Here is a 20,426-nt window from a genome sequence, read left to right on the forward strand (position 1 = left end):
AAAATCTTGTCTCGGTCTTTCATAATGATCGCGGCAGTCGATGGGGCAATGCTAGCTGTCTGTAGAGGCCGAATCGCTTTTTCCCTGCGTCGATTTCTTGCAGCGAAAGCAGCTGCGTTCATATTGCCGCGTGCCTCTCTGAAAAGAGGAAAAAGAAGAACAGAGGACAAAGAGGACGAAACTGAGTGTAGCGCGTGGAACTGTTCCGATCAGTGATCGCTGCCTTGTACTCGTTACATTTTCTGGTGGAGCAGCCGGGTACGATTTCCCTTTTTGCTGAGTGCAACCCCTCAAGGGCAACCGTGAGCCACCACGGATTTGACACCGGTCCATCGCAGTTGCAGCCGCCGCCTTCGAGGTCAGTCGCCAGAGTTCGGGCCTCTTTCCTGCACGCCTGTGGCCAACATGCATAGGTCCAACCCGAACATTGCTTCTAACGGAGAGTCTTCACCCCAGTTCGTCGTCCTCCAGTCTCGAACGCCACCGTCCTTCCATGGCGAGCTTTATGAGGACGCTGAAGACTGGCTGGACCAATTCGAACGGGTCGCCAATTACAACGGCTGGGATGAGCAAAGGAAGCTCTATAATGTCTACTTTGCTCTCGAAGATTCAGCGCGGACGTGGTTCGTGAACCACGAAACGACACTATCAACATGGGACCTCTTTCGTCGCCAGCTGTTGGCGACCTACACCGCCAACAACCGAAGAGAGCGTGCGGAGTCGGCGCTGAAATCTCGTATCCAAGCCCCAAACGAGAGCATTGGAATGTTCTACGAGGACATGATCCGCCTTTTTAGGCGTTCTGATCCAAATATGTCAGAGGAGACAAAAGTGCGCCACCTAATGCGCGGGGTGAAGCAAAAACTATTTGCTGGGCTTGTGCGCAATCCACCTGGCACGGCATCAGAGTTTCTAGCGGAGGCCACCACGATAGAACAAACACTTCGACACAGGGCTCAGCACTATAACCGTAACGTGTCCGCCATGTCACCGGTCGTCTACGGTTCCGGCATCAACGGTTCTGATGATGCCTTAAGGGAGCTGATTCGATCTGGGGTCAGGGAAGAGCTGAGACATATTCAGCTACAGGGTCTAACATCGTCGTCGAGGCTTCCATCACTCGCGGAGGTCGTTCGCGAAGAAGTGAGGCAAGCCGTCGTCCCGGAACCGTCTGTGCCTGGTGTGCAGCCACCGCCACCGAGTGTGCCAACGTACGCGGCCGTGCTTCAGCAGCATAACCTCTGTGATCCTCCTAGAGGGAACCCCACTGTGCCGCATCCAAACCAGCACCACAGTGGGTACGGTTCTCCCAGAGCCAGAGTGAACCCCCCTACTCTTGATCCAAGCTCACGCTATCCTCCTCTTCTAGCCGAAGCACGATTCCGAAGGACTGACGTCTGGCGTACCCCTGACAATCAGCCCCTTTGTTACCACTGTGGTGAGGCCGGTCACATGTTAAGGTTCTGTCCGTACCGCCGCGCCGGACTTCGTGGCTTCCATCCGCTTGCACGATGTCCTCGGAGTGGTGAACGACCACCCGAAATCGAGGAGTACCTGTCGACGCATACGAATCCTCCGGACGACCCACAGTACGGGTCCCGCGTCATTACCTCTTCCCGTTATCGTTCTCCAAGTCCACGGCCCTCTACATCCCGCACTAGCCGCTCGACGAGCCCCCGCTCCCCGAGGCTTCGGGAAAACTAGGAACAGCGACCTGCGGAGGTGAGGCCGCTGACGAGCGAAGTGCTGAACATCCGCCATCAAGTTTAGTACAAGATAACGGCTATCAGACGGCGACATGTAACGATGAACCTGAGTGCGCAGTTTCGGACATACCAGTTTCTATCGACGATTGTCTCATTACAGCTTTAGTTGATACGGGGGCGGACTATTCAGTTATGAGCAGTGAGTTAGCCTGGAAATTGAAGAAAGTTTTAACCGAGTGGACTGGGCCTCAGATCCGCACTGCAGGGGGACACCTTATTACCCCGGCTGGAAGATGCGTTGCGAGAGTTGCAATTGACGGATTTGTTTATGTTTGCGACTTCGTTGTACTTACCCACTGTTCGCGAGACGTCATACTCGGCTTGGACTTCTTACAGGCTAATGGTGCGATAATTAATTTACAAGAATCACGAGTGACATTTTCGCCGAGCCAAGCTATTGCGAGATCTAGCGTCGACGGTTCATCAACGTCCGCCTTACGTATTACAGCTGCTGACGTTACGGTCCCGCCACGGTGCAGCATTATGGTCTTGGTAGAAAGTGACTCACCTAAAGCCCCTCAATAAACTAAAAGTAGCGCCAACATGTGAAGTTTGCCACCCGCCTCCTCTCCTGCGCTCTCCTTCGTCGTTCGACCCTCTCATTGGCCGAGCGACGTCACGTGCGCGCGCGCGCTTTTTTTTTGCTGGGCGTGCAGCTTCCTCCTTTCCAGCGGGGCGGGCGGCGCGCGTGCGGCACATATCGCCGTGTGTTTTGCTGCCACGCGGACTGCTACTAAATCGTTCCCGCTGGCTATTTAATTTTTTTTCAAGCATGTTGCGCTCTTTGGCCGGCGGCTGATAGAAGCACGGTGGTGCAGGCGAGTTCAACCAACGCAGACATCGCGTACAAATGGTGTCACGCACTGACAGTTGAAAACGGAACCGTTTCAGCGCAAAATATAAAAAAAAACTGCTACCACGCTTCTCAAGTTTCACGGTAGCTTACAATTCAGTCTAACCTGCAAAGAAACCACACAGACTACAGCTTCCGCAGCCTAGTTAATTTTTTTTTTCAAGCATGTTGCGCACTTTTGTCAACGGCTGACGGACTCAAGGAGGTGAAGGCGAGTTAAATCGACGCCAAAATCGTGTACGTATGGTGACACACCATGGCAGCTGAACACGGCACCGTCTCAACGCCAAATATAAAAAAAAAATAACTGCTACCTCCCTTCCCAAGTTTACCGGTAGCTCACAAGTCAATCAAAGCTGCAAAGACTCCACACACACTGCAGCTTCCGCCGCCTATAGTTAATTTGATCTGCAGCTGAAGTTGAAAATACATGGAAGACAGCTGCTGCCACACTTCTCAAGTTTACCGGCAGCTCGCAATCCAGTCAACGCTGCAAAGAAACCATACATAGACTGTTCCAAAATTGTTCCTGTCCGCCGCCTAGTTACAAATTTTATAAAGCATGCCGCTGAGTGGTCAAATGTGACGAACTACGGACACACGGAGATGACGGCGAGTTGAACCAACGCCGAAATCGCGTATATGTGGTGTGAGACACTCACAGCTGAAACTATTCTGGCGGGAAATCCTTGTCAACATTCGGTAATTATGTTTCAGCAGCGAGTAATATTTTAACCTGAACACATATTGCGACAAAATGCAAGGCTCTGGTGAGACCCGGCGCACGGCCGCCTCGATCGGCGCGCGCGCGGCGCTGATCGAGACGGCTGTGAAGGGCGCCTGCTCCGGAGAGCGCGCGCTAGTCGCGCACCCCGTAGGTGGAGCCACGGTCGAAATGCGAGAGGAGGAGCGGCGCCGCCGGAGGAGGAGAGAGGAGATGGCGCTACTTTTAGTTTATTGAGGGGCTTTAGACTCACCATGCGACCGAGACGTACTGGCAGAGACTAACGTGGGCTTGCTTCTTGAGAAAGGGATCTGCGCTGCAAGAGGACTTGTTCGCTTACGGGATGGTTGTGCGAAGCTCTGGATTACGAATTTCGGGACCGAGTTTCAGCACATTGCGAAAGGAACGGCCATCGCGTATGTTGCCGACTTTATTGAGCCAGGGAACATCTGTACTCTGGCGCCGCCGTCACCAGCCAGATGTAATGCACCCGACATTCTATCAACTGTGGACATTAATGCCAATCTGTCGGTGGTTGAGCGGCGGCGACTCCTGGACCTCCTTCAGGAATTTGCTGGATGCTTTGCAACGTCTTCGAAAGTTGGGCGTACCCCAGTAGCCAAACACCGCATTATGGTTGACGGGAGACCAAGCCGATTTCCCAACACCCATACCGAGTGTCGTCAACGGAACGAGAGGCTATTCGAAGACAGGTGCAGGAAATGCTTATCGATGACGTGGTACAGCCGTCTACCAGCCCCTGGGCTTCGCCTGTAGTGTTGGTGAAGAAAAAAGACAACACCTTGCGTTTTTGCGTCGATTATCGTAAGTTAAATCAGGTAACGAAACGGGACGTATACTCGCTCCCACGTATCGACGACGCATTGGACCGGTTACGCAATGCCAAATATTTCTCGTCGCTTGACCTCAAGAATGGCTACTGGCAGATAGAAGTGGACGAAAGGGACAGAGAGAAAACAGCGTTCGTCACCCCCGACGGCCTTTATGAATTTAAAGTGCTTCCTTTCGGTCTCTGTTCTGCACCAGCAACCTTCCAGCGAATGATGGACACCGTTCTCTCTGGACTGAAGTGGCAAACGTGCTTAGTGTATCTTGACGATGTCGTCATTTTCGCGGCTAGTTTTGAGGAGCACCTTGACCGACTGCGAATGGTACTACAGGCACTGCGTTCAGCCCAACTGACGATAAAACCACAGAAATGCCATTTCGGATTCCAGGAGCTCCGCTTTCTTGGCCATGTTATTAGTTCTGAGGGCGTGAAACCAGATCCCGACAAGACTGCTGCTGTGAAAAAGTTTCCGCGCCCAACCGACAAAAAGTCCGTTAGAAGGTTTTTGGGGCTTTGTGCCTATTACAGGCGTTTCGTAGAGAATTTTTCAGTGATTGCCGAGCCTCTTACGCGTCTTACCCGAGACAATGTTCCTTTTGCGTGGCAAGATGATCAAGAGGATGCTTTCAACGAGTTGCGCCGGCGACTGCAGGCCGCCCCGATACTTGCCCATTTTGACGAAAACGCCGCTACGGATATCCATACCGATGCCAGTAATTTTGGACTCGGTGCCGTTCTGATTCAGTGGCAAAATGGCACTGAAAATGTTATCGCTTACGCAAGTCGCTCTCTTTCAAAAGCAGAGACAAACTACTCAACCACGAAAAAGGAATGTCTCGCGGTAGTTTGGGCCATAACTAAGTTCCGACCCTATATTTACGGCCGACCTTTTAGGGCTGTGAGCGACCACCATTCGTTATGCTGGCTAGCCAACCTCAAAGACCCCTCTGGACGGCTTGCAAGGTGGAGTCTCCGTCTCCAAGAATACGACATTACGGTTGTATACAAGAGCGGCCGTAAGCACAGCGACGCCGATTGCTTGTCTCGTGCACCAGTTGATGCTGCCCCTCCCGACAGAGAAGACGATGACTTCCCGTTTCTTGCTGTCGTCACGACCACCGATATGGCCCAGCGTCAACGGGCTGACCCCGGTTTACTCCCGCTTATTGAGCATCTCGAAGGCCTTGATGTAGCTGTCCCACGTGCTTTTGCACGGGGTTTATCCTCCTACAGCATTCGCAACGGCGTCCTATATAAGAGAAACTTTCAGCACAACAAGGAAACCTTTCTTCTCGTTGTGCCGTCCGACCTCAGGCCAGAAATCTTGCACGCATGCCACGATGAGCCTTCGGCTGGACATTTAGGAGTCACGCGAACATTAGCACGCATTCGACAAAAATACTATTGGCCTAAGTTGCTGCCTTCAGTCCAGCACTACGTGAGAACATGCCGAGATTGCCAGCGGCGAAAGACACCTCCGCTGAAGCCTGCAGGGCTCCTTCAGCCGATAACTCTGCCAACAGCCCCTTTCCAGCAAGTGGGTATGGATCTTCTGGGCCCTTTCCCAACGTCCGCATCAGGGCACAGACGGATAGTAGTGGCGACGGACTACTTAACGCGATACGCCGAGACACAGGCACTTTCCCGTGCAACTGCTGCAGAAGTAGCCCAGTTTTTTCTTAAGACCATCGTACTGCGCCACGGTGCCCCATCGGTTATTATCACTGACCGCGGTACAGCCTTTACGGCTGAACTAATGCAGGCTCTCTTCAGTCTTACCCGCACAAGTCATCGTAGGACTACTGCTTACCATCCGCAAACAAACAGACTGACTGAATGCCTCAATAGAACGCTTGCAGACATGATTTCCATGTACGTCGACGTTGAGCATCGCACGTGGGATGAAGTCCTTCCGTATGCAACTTTTGCATACAATACGGCTGAACAGGAGACGACGCGTCTTGCACCATTCCAGCTAGTCTACGGTCGTCCCGTCACCACAATGTTGGACGCTATGCTACCCTAAGTCATGGCGACGATGTCACCAACGCCTATGCAGACGTCGACATATTTCTACAGCGGGCCGAAGAAGCGCGCCAGCTCGCACGATGCCGTATTCAACAACAACAACATCGCGATGCCAGTCGGTACAACCTCCGACACCGAGACGTTCACTACCAACCTGGAGATCTTGTATGGGTGTGGACACCAGTGCGCCGTCGAGGACTCTCCGAGAAACTACTTCGCCGTTACTTTGGGCCATACGAGGTCATTCGGCGTCTTAGTAACGTGACTTCCGAAGTTGTTGCTCGGAGCCAGCGACCTTCAACACGGCGGCGCTCAAGTGCTGAAACTGTTCATATAGTGCGGATGAAACCGTATTATGAGAGGCAGTGATCTTTTGCGCGTGTGCAGCTTTGTGTTCCCTGCTTCTCCTGTGTGCATAATCTGAGGATATTCCCAGCGTCGAGTCGCCGCTTTCGAAGAGGGGGGGGGTAATGCCGCGTGCCTCTCTGAAAAGAGGAAAAAGAAGAACAGAGGACAAAGAGGACGAAACTGAGTGTAGCGCGTGGAACTGTTCCGATCAGTGATAGCTGCCTTGTACTCGTTACAATATCTTCTTGGCACTTCGCTAGCTAATATCATAGCCAATCTCGCACAACTTTGCAATAAGATAATCTGCAGCAAAAAAAAAAATACCGTCCCGAACGCACGAACAACCGAGCCGCGTACGGCACACAACACAGGAAGAAAGTAACGCAGGCAGCTAGGCCTGCTGGCTACTGCGTAATAAACCATAGCTTCATGGTGGCGCTAGGAGCTGGTCCTAGAAGTCCTGATGATGATAGCTACAGCCCACGGACCATATACACAGAAACGGCGGTTTCTGTTTCGTTTCACGCGAGAGTTGCAAGCTGCGGCGCTGTTAATTTTAGCCAAATTTGTAATACTGATGTTCCAAAATTATAGAAGAGGAAATAAAATACGTTCGTTATTCTGAAATATATGCTATTTTGAAATTCATAATTCTGAAGTAGTTTTACATTGACAAAATAGCAAATCTGCCGGGGATTCTTAAAAAATTCGTTAATTTGAAAAGTTCGTTAATGTGGTGATCATAGTAACGAGATTTCACTTTAATGAAGAAACATGTCACCAACTTTGGTTGTCGTCTGTGCAGTAGAAAAATTAAAATTAATTTTTTTGCGAGATTGGGTGCATACACCACCAAAAGCGCCTATGAATACTGATTTCAAGACGCAGCAGCATAGCGGGCAAGAAACTGAATTCAGAGTGTATCCCAAAGTTAAAATGCTTGTTTTTCGCACTCCTAGCCAAAAAGGACCTGGTATTGATAGTACAGCGGAACACTAAAAAAAAAAGAAAAGGCAAATAAATTTTGGCTTGCGACAACAGCGGATTGGCTGGTAAATCGAAATAGAAGCTTCGGTTAACTAAAACGCAGCATGTAACCTGCGAATGCTGTTTTCAGACCACTGAAAGGTGGCTAACCAAAGTGTGCGACAAGCTCGAGATAAAAATATGAAGCCTAGATGAAAAAGCGCGCACAGCAAGCAACCAAGGAAAGCATTTCGCGAGTGCTGACAAGGGCGCTGGACAGCTGTAAAGCTGAAAAAAAAAAATTGAGGCAACTCGGAGCAATCACCCCAGATCAGCGTTGTGTTGAAAAGGACGACGCAGCATATGCACCAGTCCACTGTTATTTATTAATTTAGGCCATTAATTTGAATAGCATGCTCTGAAATCTTTGAACTCATTTTTCTCAGTTTGCACTTTTTTGCATGAGCACAACTGCTAGGAAAACTACTTTTTCGAACCCCTTTTGCAAAGGCTGCTTTCAATGTGGTTTCTGAACTAAAATTTTGTTGGGAGCAAGATAAGGTACTTTTTGGATTTCTAATTATTCTCTAAGATAAAGAAAGTATCAAATATATGACATATAATGACAACATAAAAAATGAAGTTTGTTTTTAAAGTGCTCAGATATTTACAGAAATGTCATAAAGAACCTAAAATTGGCCTTATCCTGCACAGTGAACTACTACCTAGAAGTTATTTAAGCACAAACGGATAGTAAATCTTCATTAGTTTTGAAATGATAGCTTTCCTAAGCTGCGCACCTAGTTACTCGTTACGACAGCTACAGTCAAATCTCGATATAATGAATCACGTGGAACTGCAAAAATTTGCTTGTTATTTTGAAATATTGTTGTAATAAAAAATCTGCAGTTATAAGCCAGTGGTATTACCTTGGTAATGAAAATGACGTACCGTGACAGTTGGCACTTGTGTAGACAAGCAAAATCTCAAATGAAAATGTTGCACTTACTTCAAAGCTGATTTATTTAAAGAAATTGCTTATTTTCTTCTGCTGCACGCAGTGCACACGATCACACACTACACTACTACAGCGCATACACCTTCCACACCTCGAGTATGTGACTGCACTGAGCAATGAAAGTACGCATACTTAGTCCATGCGCAAAAAAACATCAAAGTTTGATATAACCTCATCTTCAGTGTTCTCTGCAGTTTCGAAAGCTTGTCTCGGCCTTTCAAAATGATCACGGCAGTCGATGGGGCAATGCTAGCTGTCTGCAGAGGCCGATTCGCTTTTCTCCTGTGCCGATCTTGCAGCGAAAAATGTTTTTCGATCTTCTTGGCACTTTCAGTGGCCGCAGTCATCATCAGGTCTCGCACAAACTTCGCAATGAGATAATCCGCGACAAAAAAAAAAAAACTTTTCCGCACGCGCAAATGGCACGAACGACACACAACAAAGAAAAGAAAAAAAAAAGGCAGGCGGCTAGGCCTGCTGGCTACTGCATAATAAACTGCAGCTTTATGGTGGCGCTAGATATGCTGATAATGATAGCTACAGCTCATGGACCATACACAGTCACGAGAGTTGCGAGTTGCGGCGCTGTAAATTTTAGCCGAATTCATAATTCTGATGTTCCTAGTTTATAGAAGAAAAAATAAAATATGTGCGTTGTTCTAAAATATGCGCTATATTGAAATTCGTAGTTCTAAAATATTTTTACACTGAAAATATAGGAACACTGTTGGGGACCTTTCAAAAATTTGTTAATTTGAAAAATTCGTTAATGTGGTGTTCGTAGTTACAACATTTGACTGTACAACGCTTTTCCTATTTGCTCTAAGGTGATGAAACTTAGATGCTTAATTAAGAGGAAGGTAAGCCATCCCTGGAACTCATTGAAATTGGTGCAAAAGTTCAAAAGATGACTTTTTAGCCCTGCATACCCCCTTAAAAGGGGGCTGTTATCAGATGCCATTCACATGCACTGCATGTCGAGCATCTCTTCATGCATGTAAGGTGCAAAAGCTCCTGCCAGGCACCCTCAGCATTCACACCGATTGAGCAACACAATGATGCCAAAGCCGCACTGGACTCGGGAAGTAGCATCACGCATAGTTTTTCTGTTTTCACTTTCGTGAGCTTCAACAAGTGTGTCTTTCAACATCAATCCTAGAAAGCAGTTGAATGTCGCATAGGATGTTGACGAAATGACACAGTGTTATTTTCAAGATTATCTGAATTTTCTCGTTGAAGGTCATTCAGAACTTGGCGAACGCACAAAATACCACACCAGAAGCCAATTTGATCAAGCAGAATAAATGTGGTAAATGGTATACAGGGTTTAACATCACAAAGCGACATTGGTCGTGGGTAATTCAGAATACATAGGCTGAGGGTAAGCAGAATAGGACCTTTTCTATATATCTATCGCAGCAGAGTGAGCATAAGTTTTATTCTCGAGGAAGATGTATACGTATGCGCTTGGGTAGCTCTTCCAAAGCCAAGAGGGGGAAAGCATCCTTTCAGACTACTATGTACGTGCATATTATCAGCGGGCGAGCCTTCGGCTCCTGCCACAAATGTCCATTTTTCTAAGCAGAGTAAAGCAAGTTGGTAATACTGTTGATAAAGATGCAAAGGACAGAAAGATTGCATTTGTCTTATTTAAAGCGCCTGTATGACTTAAATTTTTAGTAGTTTTTCATGTTTTCTAGAATGAAGATTCTTAGAGAAAGCGGGAAGCAAATCATGTTTGTCGTATGAAAAACTTGCTTCACTTCATCCATGGTAACATCATCCTTGCATGCGTTAGCAGTCAGTCGCTTTTTCATTTCATTTTTTGTTTCATTTAATCAGTCTGCGTAGTCACCCGCTGTAGCCACACTGTTGCTGCCAACTAAGAGCAGATAAATAAGCTGAAAAAGTAGGGGTCTAAAAATATTCATAAATTGTGAATAACAAATAAAATGTTCGAAATTACAATCAAAACGAATATAGGGTGTAGTCAAATATTCAAATACTTTTCAAATTATTGGAATGAGGTTTCGATAAGGCTCACCATATGCAAACTTCGTTCAACAGGGCCCACACCAGCGCTGTTTACCATGCTGTTGCAATCAGTGCGCACAGGATGAAGGTTTCAGCACCATGATGCCATCCATTTTTGTGACCCTGCTCTTGGTGTTCACACATGGACTCTAAGTCAGGATGGTGCAGAGTTTTTCAGGCTACTCAACAAACCCTGCTTTAATGCCTTGTCTCGGAGGCCATAGCTCATATGTAGGAATCGTCTGTCTGATGTCCTGAGGTGTGGCTGCAGTTTATCTTTATTCAGAGGTACCCCGCATTGGCCAAGGGCGTTTAAGCAGGGAAAGTTACAACACAATAACAGACTTTCGTTATAGCAGCAGACTTGGTTAAAAGATGAACGATTCTACTCTGTTACAGTTCTCACTAAAAGGAATTAGCATAAAGTATAAAGGCTTGTTCTAGTCATGATCAGTTCTTTTAGATATGTGAGTGAGTCTTTAATAATCAATGGAGCTAGCATGAAGGCCTATTCAAGGGAGAAGGGTAGTATAGTCAGGGAGGTCACATTTCGGTGTACAAATATTTATAAATTGTGTATTGGGATATATCTGAAATAACAATTTTAACGGCAGTTTTCTTTGGTGAGGGGAGAGCGCTTTATTTTCATAGTCAATATCAAAAGGAAATTTTCCTATATGTGTAGCTTGGTGGTCATAGAGGTAAGACAGTTAAACCTTGATGTCATGAGCTTCAAAGTAATGAAATCTTTGATGTAGTGAAGCATTTTGGTTTTCTCAAATTCGAGTTCATAAAGCATCATTTATTTTTAGCTGCGGTAATGAAGCAAATTGTACTATACTTTCAAAGTAGTGAAATTTCATTGCTAGCTTAAGACGAACTTGAGGAAAAATTGTACTGTTTGCGTAAAGGGTTGAGCAGGGCCCATACGAAATGTACTCTGGAGTGCACATACATGAAAGTGGGTGCCGTCCGGAATGCAGATGAAAGGCGCATGGCCAATGTAAACAAGGGTGTTGGAGCACGTTAGGAGTGCGCCACTTACTGCGCCATTTGGAGTATATGGATGAAGTTCATGAACGTAATGTCAGGTGAATCCACTAGGTGACATGACCAGGGGCACGTTACCTCTATTAATACCCCTCTGTCAATGGTATTAGAACACAGTGGTGCAAGCAAGTCCAGAATGCTTAAGCCAAAGTTTGGATTCCTATGCACCCAGTCCAAGAATGCCTGCACAAATAGACATTCACTGTGAAGACAAGAATTCATGAGGAGGAAAAACTGCCCAATTGCAACAGGTAGAGGCACTCAAATTCAGTATGCAACTCTACCGTGCTCATAAGCTAACCATTGCCCCTGAGAACTTCTATGACAACAGCATCAGGGGTGCACTAGTGTTTGAAGCACGTGTAGGAGCTCCAGACATGCTTGCTAACATACAGGCGCTGCTATGGCTCATCTCCTGAAGTGCAGGCTGCACTGTGCTGATCTGCGGCCGACAGGAAGACCACCTCATACTGTTTTGGCCCTGTATGTAGAATGCACCACCATACCACAAGCCCTTGGATTTTACCAGCACAATGCCACCGACCTCACCATGAGCACCACTAATGATAGACTTGTGCAGTGGTGGCCTGACAACCTGACTTCCCCCTCAGACACTGTACGCATGCGAAAAAAGACGCACATGCTAGCGCTTGTGCAAGAAAGCAATGATGTGCAGCGTGGGCCTGGTTTCAGTTCATGTGGTGAGATGGGGCACTGTTCTCACAGTCGCCAATATCGAGAAAGCAAGGCGGCAATACCGGCATCGCCCATCACCTCCGGCCTTCATTTTTCTGTCTTCCGGACCCTACTGAGCAGTAGCAGCTGCCGAACCTGCCTATGTGATTGGGGGGACCTTCAGTTCAGAAAGACGACAGTAATGGTGAACCTAAAACAAAGTGGGCGTGGTACCCATCCCTCATGTGGCCTCTACTTGCACCACAAAATAAAATTGAAGGGCTTTCTCCTTGAATTTCTGAAATGCATGCCAGGCTATAAATTTCGTTTTGAGAAATTTCAACTTTACGAAGTAAACTGCATACTTTGGGTTGGGACAACTTAGGGGACAACTTAGCTACAATTATGACTCCATAAGTTACAGCATCATATCACGGCGCCTCCGATGGCACCTCAGTGTTTCACACTATTGCTTGGTTTGTACAAATACCTGTGCATTTCGCAAATATAAGTATAAATATTTGATCCATATTCCAGTTTCCTTCTATATTTGATTTGTATTCGGTTTAGTTCTTAGCAAGACTATGCATATTCTATTTGGTGGTGAAGCTACTCTACTCTATTGTATTCACTTGAGTTTGGGAAAGATAATATTTGCCCATTCATTCTAAAGAGCGCTCTGCCTGCTAATTCCATCTGGCGAATAGGTATAAAAAAAAAAGCTCGGGACTACTCTTCAAACATAAAAATATTTCTAACCTGAATCAATGCACACGCTTTGAAATATCCGCATGTGCGAGTTGGTTTCCAAGGCAGTGTCGCTTTCAGCTGTGTAGACATGTAGCATTTTTGCCTGCACCCCTACATCACTCCTGACTGCAGCGTCGCCTTTGTTCACAAACATGATGCTTGTCTATTGATTGTGGGCTTGGATAATAATTTTTGAGTGAAGCTGTGTGTTTTAAACATGCAGGTTGACAATGTTTTAAACTTATTAATCATTATTCCTGATTTTTGTTATCTTCAATGCAGTGGCATATGAGGTCTCGCAATTCAGTGAGTGGGATTTGGTGAAGAAAAAGCACCTGGCCTGTATCTGAATTCTCTATGAGATGAAATGGCTGCGATAAGCATAACTTTTCTCTATGTTTTATTTATTTTCTTAAATGAAAAAGGGGGGGGGGGGTGGACGGAATGAATACATTTAAATTCTCAAATATTTAAAATGGGTTCAGGCAAGCTATAGTAATAATAATTTTTGTTTATGTTGATAATTGTATGAATGAAATGAACCTAGCTGGAAGAAAAATCTAAGAAAGTTCTGTTTTGCTGAATGCTTGCTGAAATACATTTCACTTCCTCACGTGACATTTCAGATTCGCCGCAAGGTTTGCCTGGTTCAGCCTTGCAAGAAATTGGCCAGCGCATTTCACCTACTTCAGTCCGTTCAAGAAGCTCGAGCACCTCATCAGCCTCTAGTTCAGTCAGTAGCAGCCGCAACTTCCCATTGCTGCCAGCGAAGAAGGCCTTTGGTTACTTCTGAGGAAGCCACACTGATTCGACAACGTTTTGGTGAAAATAAAACGAGATTAAATTAACTTTTTGTCATTGAACTGAGCAAGTTCTAGCTCATGTTGGCACTGCTGTATTGAATATACGCCTGTTTAGCTTCTCCTGGCCCACTGGGGGTTTTGTAAGGTACTTACAGGTTGATTCAAAGTTTTACTGTAACACAACGGTAATCTCACCTTCTAGTCGCAGTGCTTTCTGAACTGTTACACATTTGTTGTGCTGCTATTTTATTGGTGCTGCTAGTTTTTCATGCCTGTGACACATTCAGTGTGCGTTATTGTATGCTGTTCATATTCACAGTTTTTCTCCTATTACGTGTGAATGGCGAACAGAGAAAGTGAACGGTTCAGCAGTTGCTGGGGAATTCTGTGGCATATAACAGGTGACAAGAGCAGTATCCACCATTAAAGCCATTGGTTTACCTGTTCTGAAGTAATAATTGTGTACTATAATGTCTTCTGTTGTTATTAGTATCTTTTTTTTCCGCCCAACGTGGCTCTCAAGTGCATTCAGTCATTACGAGCATTAGCATTTTAATTCCTTCATTCTGTGTGCGCTTGTGAGCATGTTTGTTTTAACAACTGTACTAGCAACTTTTTGTTGTAATTAGTTTTTATGGCTAATTGGCCAAGTACTTTTTTTCATAACCGTTCATTTTTAATTTCAGTGCTCACTTGTTGTTGACAGCTCATTATTTGTGACAATCATAACTGTGAAGAAAGGGATAGGGTGAGGGACGTGGACGACGGATAGCAGGGGTCTGCCCTAACGTTTCTTCAGAGAAGGTATATTTCGTCCATACATCAGAAGGAGAAAGAAAAGGCAGTGCTACCCATAAATTTGAGCTTCTGGGGGAAATTTCTATATACATTTGTGGCCATAATAAAGCAGTGATTATCTTCGAACTTCTTTTGATGGGCATAGTTTTATTACTGCCAGAGCAGCTAGTTTTTACCTTCTCGGTATAGACCTCATTCAGCACAGTCATCTGTATTTCATAGCCTAGGTGCCCACATTAGGCTATTCTTCATGAGTCCAGCTAAGCTGCAGGTGTATTTTAGAGCAGTCATTCAACTGTTGGTGCACTTAGTCTGCCAGTGGTCACCAGGCAGAAATGGCTAAAGATAAAGTTCACATTGTATCCTTTCACCATACTGATAATAGAAAAGTTCTTTTGTTTTGCTTCATGTGCATATGGATCTGTGCTTCAACATGTCCCTTTATTTGGTGTACAGTGCAACCCGGAATAGAGGTGAACTCTGCAGTGCCTGTTTCAACCAAGTACAATACTTCCAAAAGAAGAAATATGCTAATTGTATTCCATATATCGTTGATCTGCACATTAGAGATGAAAACATACGCATTGAAACCTTTAACAAAACTGTCAATAAATGCAGTGTTCGGGGCTGCATTGCATGGCATCTACTATATAATGCAGCAAAGTTTATTGTAGGTTGGTTCAATTTTAGTTTCCGCAAAACCATAATAAGGCTTCTAAATATCTTTTTATCTTAAGTTCCAGTTTTAGGACCACTGAGAGAAGCTGCCTTGCCAAATGGAACGACTATATTCCTGCATTGCACATTTATAATGAGTGCTGAAGTATTATTTCCTTGCGATTTCAAAATGTGTTTCATTAAAATTTGTGACTCTATTTGGATACTCTCAGTGCTATATACAACAGTATGTATAAAAATTCCACAGTTCTACATGGATATGTACTGTGTTTGCAGTGTCTTGTGCCTTCGAATTGACAGCAGTGTTATTTTTCTCTATTTATTGCATTCTTGCATGTCAAGTGTAAACGCTTTGACTCGTCATTGTACATCACAGCTCAATCCAAAGTTGGCATCAGATGACTAGATTGCTTGTAGATGAACATTGCTTGTGACTTCTTACTGATTGGTTGCCTGGTGCAGAGATATGAAATGTTTTGTTTAGGAGCTGCAGGTACAGTTTGTTGCAATAAAGGCATGCATTTACATATCAGCTTTCATGTGCCACTGCTCTGTTATCAGTGATAAAGTGAAGCAGCAGCCCTTTTTCAAGGGGCTCCTTTGTACATCCTGTTTATGTTAAATTCACTCTTATGGCAAGCATGTTAACCAGAGAAAATTAGTGGTTCATTTTAAGGATCCTGCTGGGCAATCCTTATTTCTGCGTTAGGAAGATTCGATGAATATCAGGCAAGAAGCACCGTTTTTTCAATGTAGTTAAGCCTATAGGAAGTCAATAAATTTGTAAATACTACACAAAATTGCATAAGCATTCACCATTTGGCACGAAAACATGCTTTCACGTCAAGCTGGTAAGGTACGTTCACTGAAAAAAGAGGCTGATGTTGCTGTATTCAGTAAATACGGTAGTCTAATGTTCTGTACGTATCGAGCACAGACAAAGCAGTTTTCAGAAAGGAAATAATTACATTTGATATCCATCGATGTATGCCATGTATACATTTTTCTGAGCAGTAAGTTTGTTACAAGCAGTGACAAGATAAGCTCATTTGTACAGCATCTTGTACTAGCTGCTGGCTGAAATTACACTGCTATATAGCCCTCAAGGGCTACTGCAAAAATTAATGGCCAAAGAGGCATTCAAGGTGAAAAACATTTTTAATTGTGCAGTTAGACATCCTGAAGTGGTACACGGGCTATGGGGACACGTGAAAGGTTTTGGATTAATTAGGCCATCTGGGGTTCTTTAACAATGTGCTGACATTGCACAACACATAGGCTCTTTGTAGCTGCGTGGAAAGTTGCTCTTGTGATAACATTTAGCCTAAAAGAATGCAAAAATAGTTATGCAGCTGGACATTGATCTAGTTTACAAAAGAAAGAGCAGAATATTGTGTGGGTGTGCATAGGATCAATACCGCATAAGGTTGTCAATCCTACTGTAAGCTTTTGGACTGATTCATTGCAACATGTTTTCATGGTCTGCATCCAGAAATCGACCATAATACTACTTAAAATACTTGCAAAGTAGAGAGATATCTCCTCACACTCATTTGCACACCATTGACAAAAGAAAACTTTAACAGTAGCTATACGGGTAGCGTAAAACTCTGAAAACGAAATGTGATGAGAAAAAAAATTTACTCACTGGCTTAATTGATTCAAATGCTACATTTCCTTTTGGCCGATTGTAGGTGTGCCATGTTGTATGTCGACACACATCAAGTGTCCCAGCTTACTCCCCAGATAGCACCAAAACATTACAGTGATTTACAGTTTTGTTTTAGTCACATTATTTCGATGTTCTTAATGTCCTTTTATTCAACATTTTAGCAATGTTACATATAAACGTTAGAATAATGTTTCCATAAGCATTTCAACTACATAAGTCTAACATATATATGCAACATTAATGTAACATTCTTGAAAATAATAAGGGAACCCTGCAAGAGCATGTGAGACCGTCACTTGTGATGGTACTATTCTAGTTCACTGCAAGGATGGTATGCAATTCATGAATGTGTTGCTAATACCCAGGGACTCCGGAACCGGTGGGGGGGGGGGGGCAGGGGGAGCGGTCGCCCCCCCCCTTCCCTCCAACTTTTATTCCGAGGGTGCGGCGCCCCCCTCCCCCCCCACCTTCCCACTGCTCACACTAAAATCACTTTTATGAGCGCTCAAATTCTAGGAAGTTAAAATGTAGACTGTGTTGTAAATGAGCTAGCATCCGCAAAAGGATCTTGTCTGAATTAAGTGCTTCACGCATCGGAGCACCGCGAATTGCCCATGCTGCTTTCCGTTTAGTTGCTAACAATGCGAAAACGATAGTACGCATGGCAAGGTGTCCTTATTAAATCACACTTGACGGCACAACAGCGCTGCTGTGTCCTCTTGTAGTTTGTACCATCAAGTCAGCTGTTCCTAATAAAGTCCGAAACCAACTTTCCCAATACATTGCATTGTGTCAAGGTAGTCTTAAAATGTCCATAACCTAACCACGCAACCATCCGGAATGTTTGTTTTGGCACTTGACAAGTGTGCTGCATCATGCTCTACTCTCGCCGTTAGGGTGCCAGACGTACTTCGTGATCAGACTGTTTGCGGAATATGTACAGCCTTTGTAACAATTTTGGAGCCCATTGCGAAGGGATGCGGAGCGGGTGCGGGGCCGAGTGGCGGCGCTCCCGTCGGACAAACGAGCCGGCTACCAGGGTATAGAGGGTAAGGGCAAGAATCTCTCTTTCGTCGCTTAGCTGAGAGAAAGGAAACCGCTCTGGCTTAGCAAACTCTAGTGAGGCGCTCGCGCTCTCTTTAATAGCAGCGAGTCTGCACGAGGGCGCTTGCATCAAGCCGAAGCGCAGCGTCATTCTCAGAGCGCGACAAATCTAACGCGTGCAGCGCAAACGAAACCGACTGCTGCGGCCGCTCAAACGTTGCCGTCGAAAGTGTTTCGCGTTGCAGTAGCTACGCTGTTAGGAACCGAACGTTGTGCTCGCGACTCCAGCAGAAACGCCAAAGCCAGAACTTTATCTTTTGTGCCATGCGACGCCCGTTTTTATCCACCATCCACATGCACCATTCACATCTGCGCTTTGTTGGCTTCTATCCTCTTTCAACATATCATTTGCATTTTCTTCGCTCCACAGCCACACTCAATAAATACCGGTGCCTTTGTCGCAAGTTTGGAGCCAGCCGTGACACCGACGGGAGGATCGCCGTTACATTGCTGTGGATGGTGGATAAAAACGAGCGTCGCATGGCACAAAAGATAAAGTTCTGGCTTTGGCGTTTCTGCTGGAGTCGCGAGCACAGCGTTCGGTTCCTAACAGCGTAGCCACTGCAATGCGAAACACTTTCGACGGCAACGTTTGAGCGGCCGCAGCAGTTCGGTTCGTTTTCGCTGCGCGCGTTAGATTTGTCGCGCTCGGAGAATGACGTTGCGCTTCGGCTAAAGTATCAAGGGGCTTTAGCTTCGGCTAAAACCCCTTGATACTTTGAAAGTTACGCCAACGATTGAACTTTGCCGCCGCCGCGCTACCTCCTCGCCCCTTCGCTGAAGGCCGGCTCTCCGCCCGATTTCCTGAGCGACGATTGGTCTCCCTGCCGTTGCCCTTGGAAACCAACGCGCGTCCGGCGTTTTCCTTGTGTTTTGTTTTTCCTTCGCGCCATTTTTCTCCTATTCGCGGCGAGCGAATATTGCGAGCTGTGCTTTTATTGCAGCGTGCAAGCTCTATGCCGTGCTGTTGCGCGTACAACTGCAGCAAGCGGCCTGAAGATGGTTATGCGGTACTCATGATACCTCAAGGCAAGCGTGACGGCTTGCGCACGAGTCAATGGATTCACAAGATTAGTCGAAAGAAGTTTATTCCTAGAAAGGACAGAGTTGTTTGCGACGTAAGGTGCCTTTCTCACTCCCCGTAATAACGCGTCACCTGACGCTGCGTTTTTTATTCCTGCTTGCTCCAATATTTTTGCGGCGGCAACATGTTCATTGTATAAAAATAAGGTTGTCCTCTGCAGCATGCTGAATATTCTGCGAGGCTCCAAGGCTCCATCCTTTAACATGCTGTCGACTTCTGTACAGTGAGAAATAGGGCACTATAATCTGCTTTTTGCTGTCAGAGATAACTGGAAAATTACAGTCTCTCGATTGCATTTGTCGCGATTATGCTAGGATCCCTGGCCTCCTTCACTAAAAATCAAAATTGGGGCTTGTAGAGGAGCTAGTCTTTCCAGCTTGTAGTGTGCGTCGGTTACTCAGGAGCAATGAATGCTGGCCCTGAAAAACTCTTTGGCAAGTAAACCCGAGGTATTGCGGGTAATCTGCACTAGTTAGGTCGTACGGCATTTTTTTTTTCAATTCTTGAATGTGTCTTGCCATGCTTCGACGCACGCGTGGGTTAAAACGTATGCGTTCGTTTTATCAGGGATACGGCCAATGTTCAGGAGGTGTTCACATGATCACACACGCTTCACTTTAACCATGACTACTAGGAGTTGGCAGGTTACCTTCGCTTTGAAAGCTGGAGCTCTAAAACCGCGATTCCGCGTATTCATTTACTGCGAGAAAAGTTTTCCCATCGATGTCAAATCAGCCGGAATCATTGCATCAATTTTCTGTATTTACGAAATTTAAACAATTAATAATGATTATAGTTATGATGTAAAAAAATAGGGGAACATTTTGCGAGCAACAATTCTTAGCACTGTAACATATTACTCATTTCAACTGTATGCAAGAAGGTTTTTTTTTTCACCTTGCCTGAGTGATTAACTCATCGCTCTCTATGTTCTAGCTCCATTTCACAGAAGACCAGTTTGAGCAGCCAATATTACACGAACTCGTAAAAAAAGCTGAGGCCCAACACAGTTCCATCAATTTTCTCTCACCGACCTGTCCTGAAGTAAAGGAAGCCTCCTCGACAGAGACATGAACCTCGCTCTGATAGTAGTCAGTTAATTCTGTGGCTTGCTCTTTTCCCACCTCCATTTATGAGAAAACAAGAAAGTATAAGAATTAAAAGTCAATGTATAGATGTCTCGTCAGATATTATGAGATAATAGAGATATGACTGACAACGTAAG

General features: G+C 45.5%; 1 protein-coding gene across 2 annotated transcripts in view; it reads left to right on the plus strand.

Moving 5' to 3' along the window:
• Positions 1–15,868, plus strand: part of LOC146206650 (rhotekin-2-like) — a 215,251-nt gene extending 199,383 nt beyond the window's left edge. For both annotated transcript variants that reach the window (XM_084591415.1, XM_084591416.1), the window contains exon 11: positions 13,689–15,868. In XM_084591415.1, coding sequence (XP_084447541.1) covers positions 13,689–13,855 — 167 coding nt within the window. In that variant the 3' untranslated portion in view covers positions 13,856–15,868. The remainder of the gene's footprint in view (positions 1–13,688) is intronic.
• The last annotated feature ends 4,558 nt before the right edge of the window (positions 15,869–20,426 follow it).

This window comes from Amblyomma maculatum, chromosome 1 (genome assembly GCF_055883805.1).
Source record: "Amblyomma maculatum isolate TAMU_Amacu chromosome 1, ASM5588380v1, whole genome shotgun sequence".
Classification (NCBI taxonomy): Eukaryota; Metazoa; Arthropoda; class Arachnida; order Ixodida; family Ixodidae; genus Amblyomma; species Amblyomma maculatum.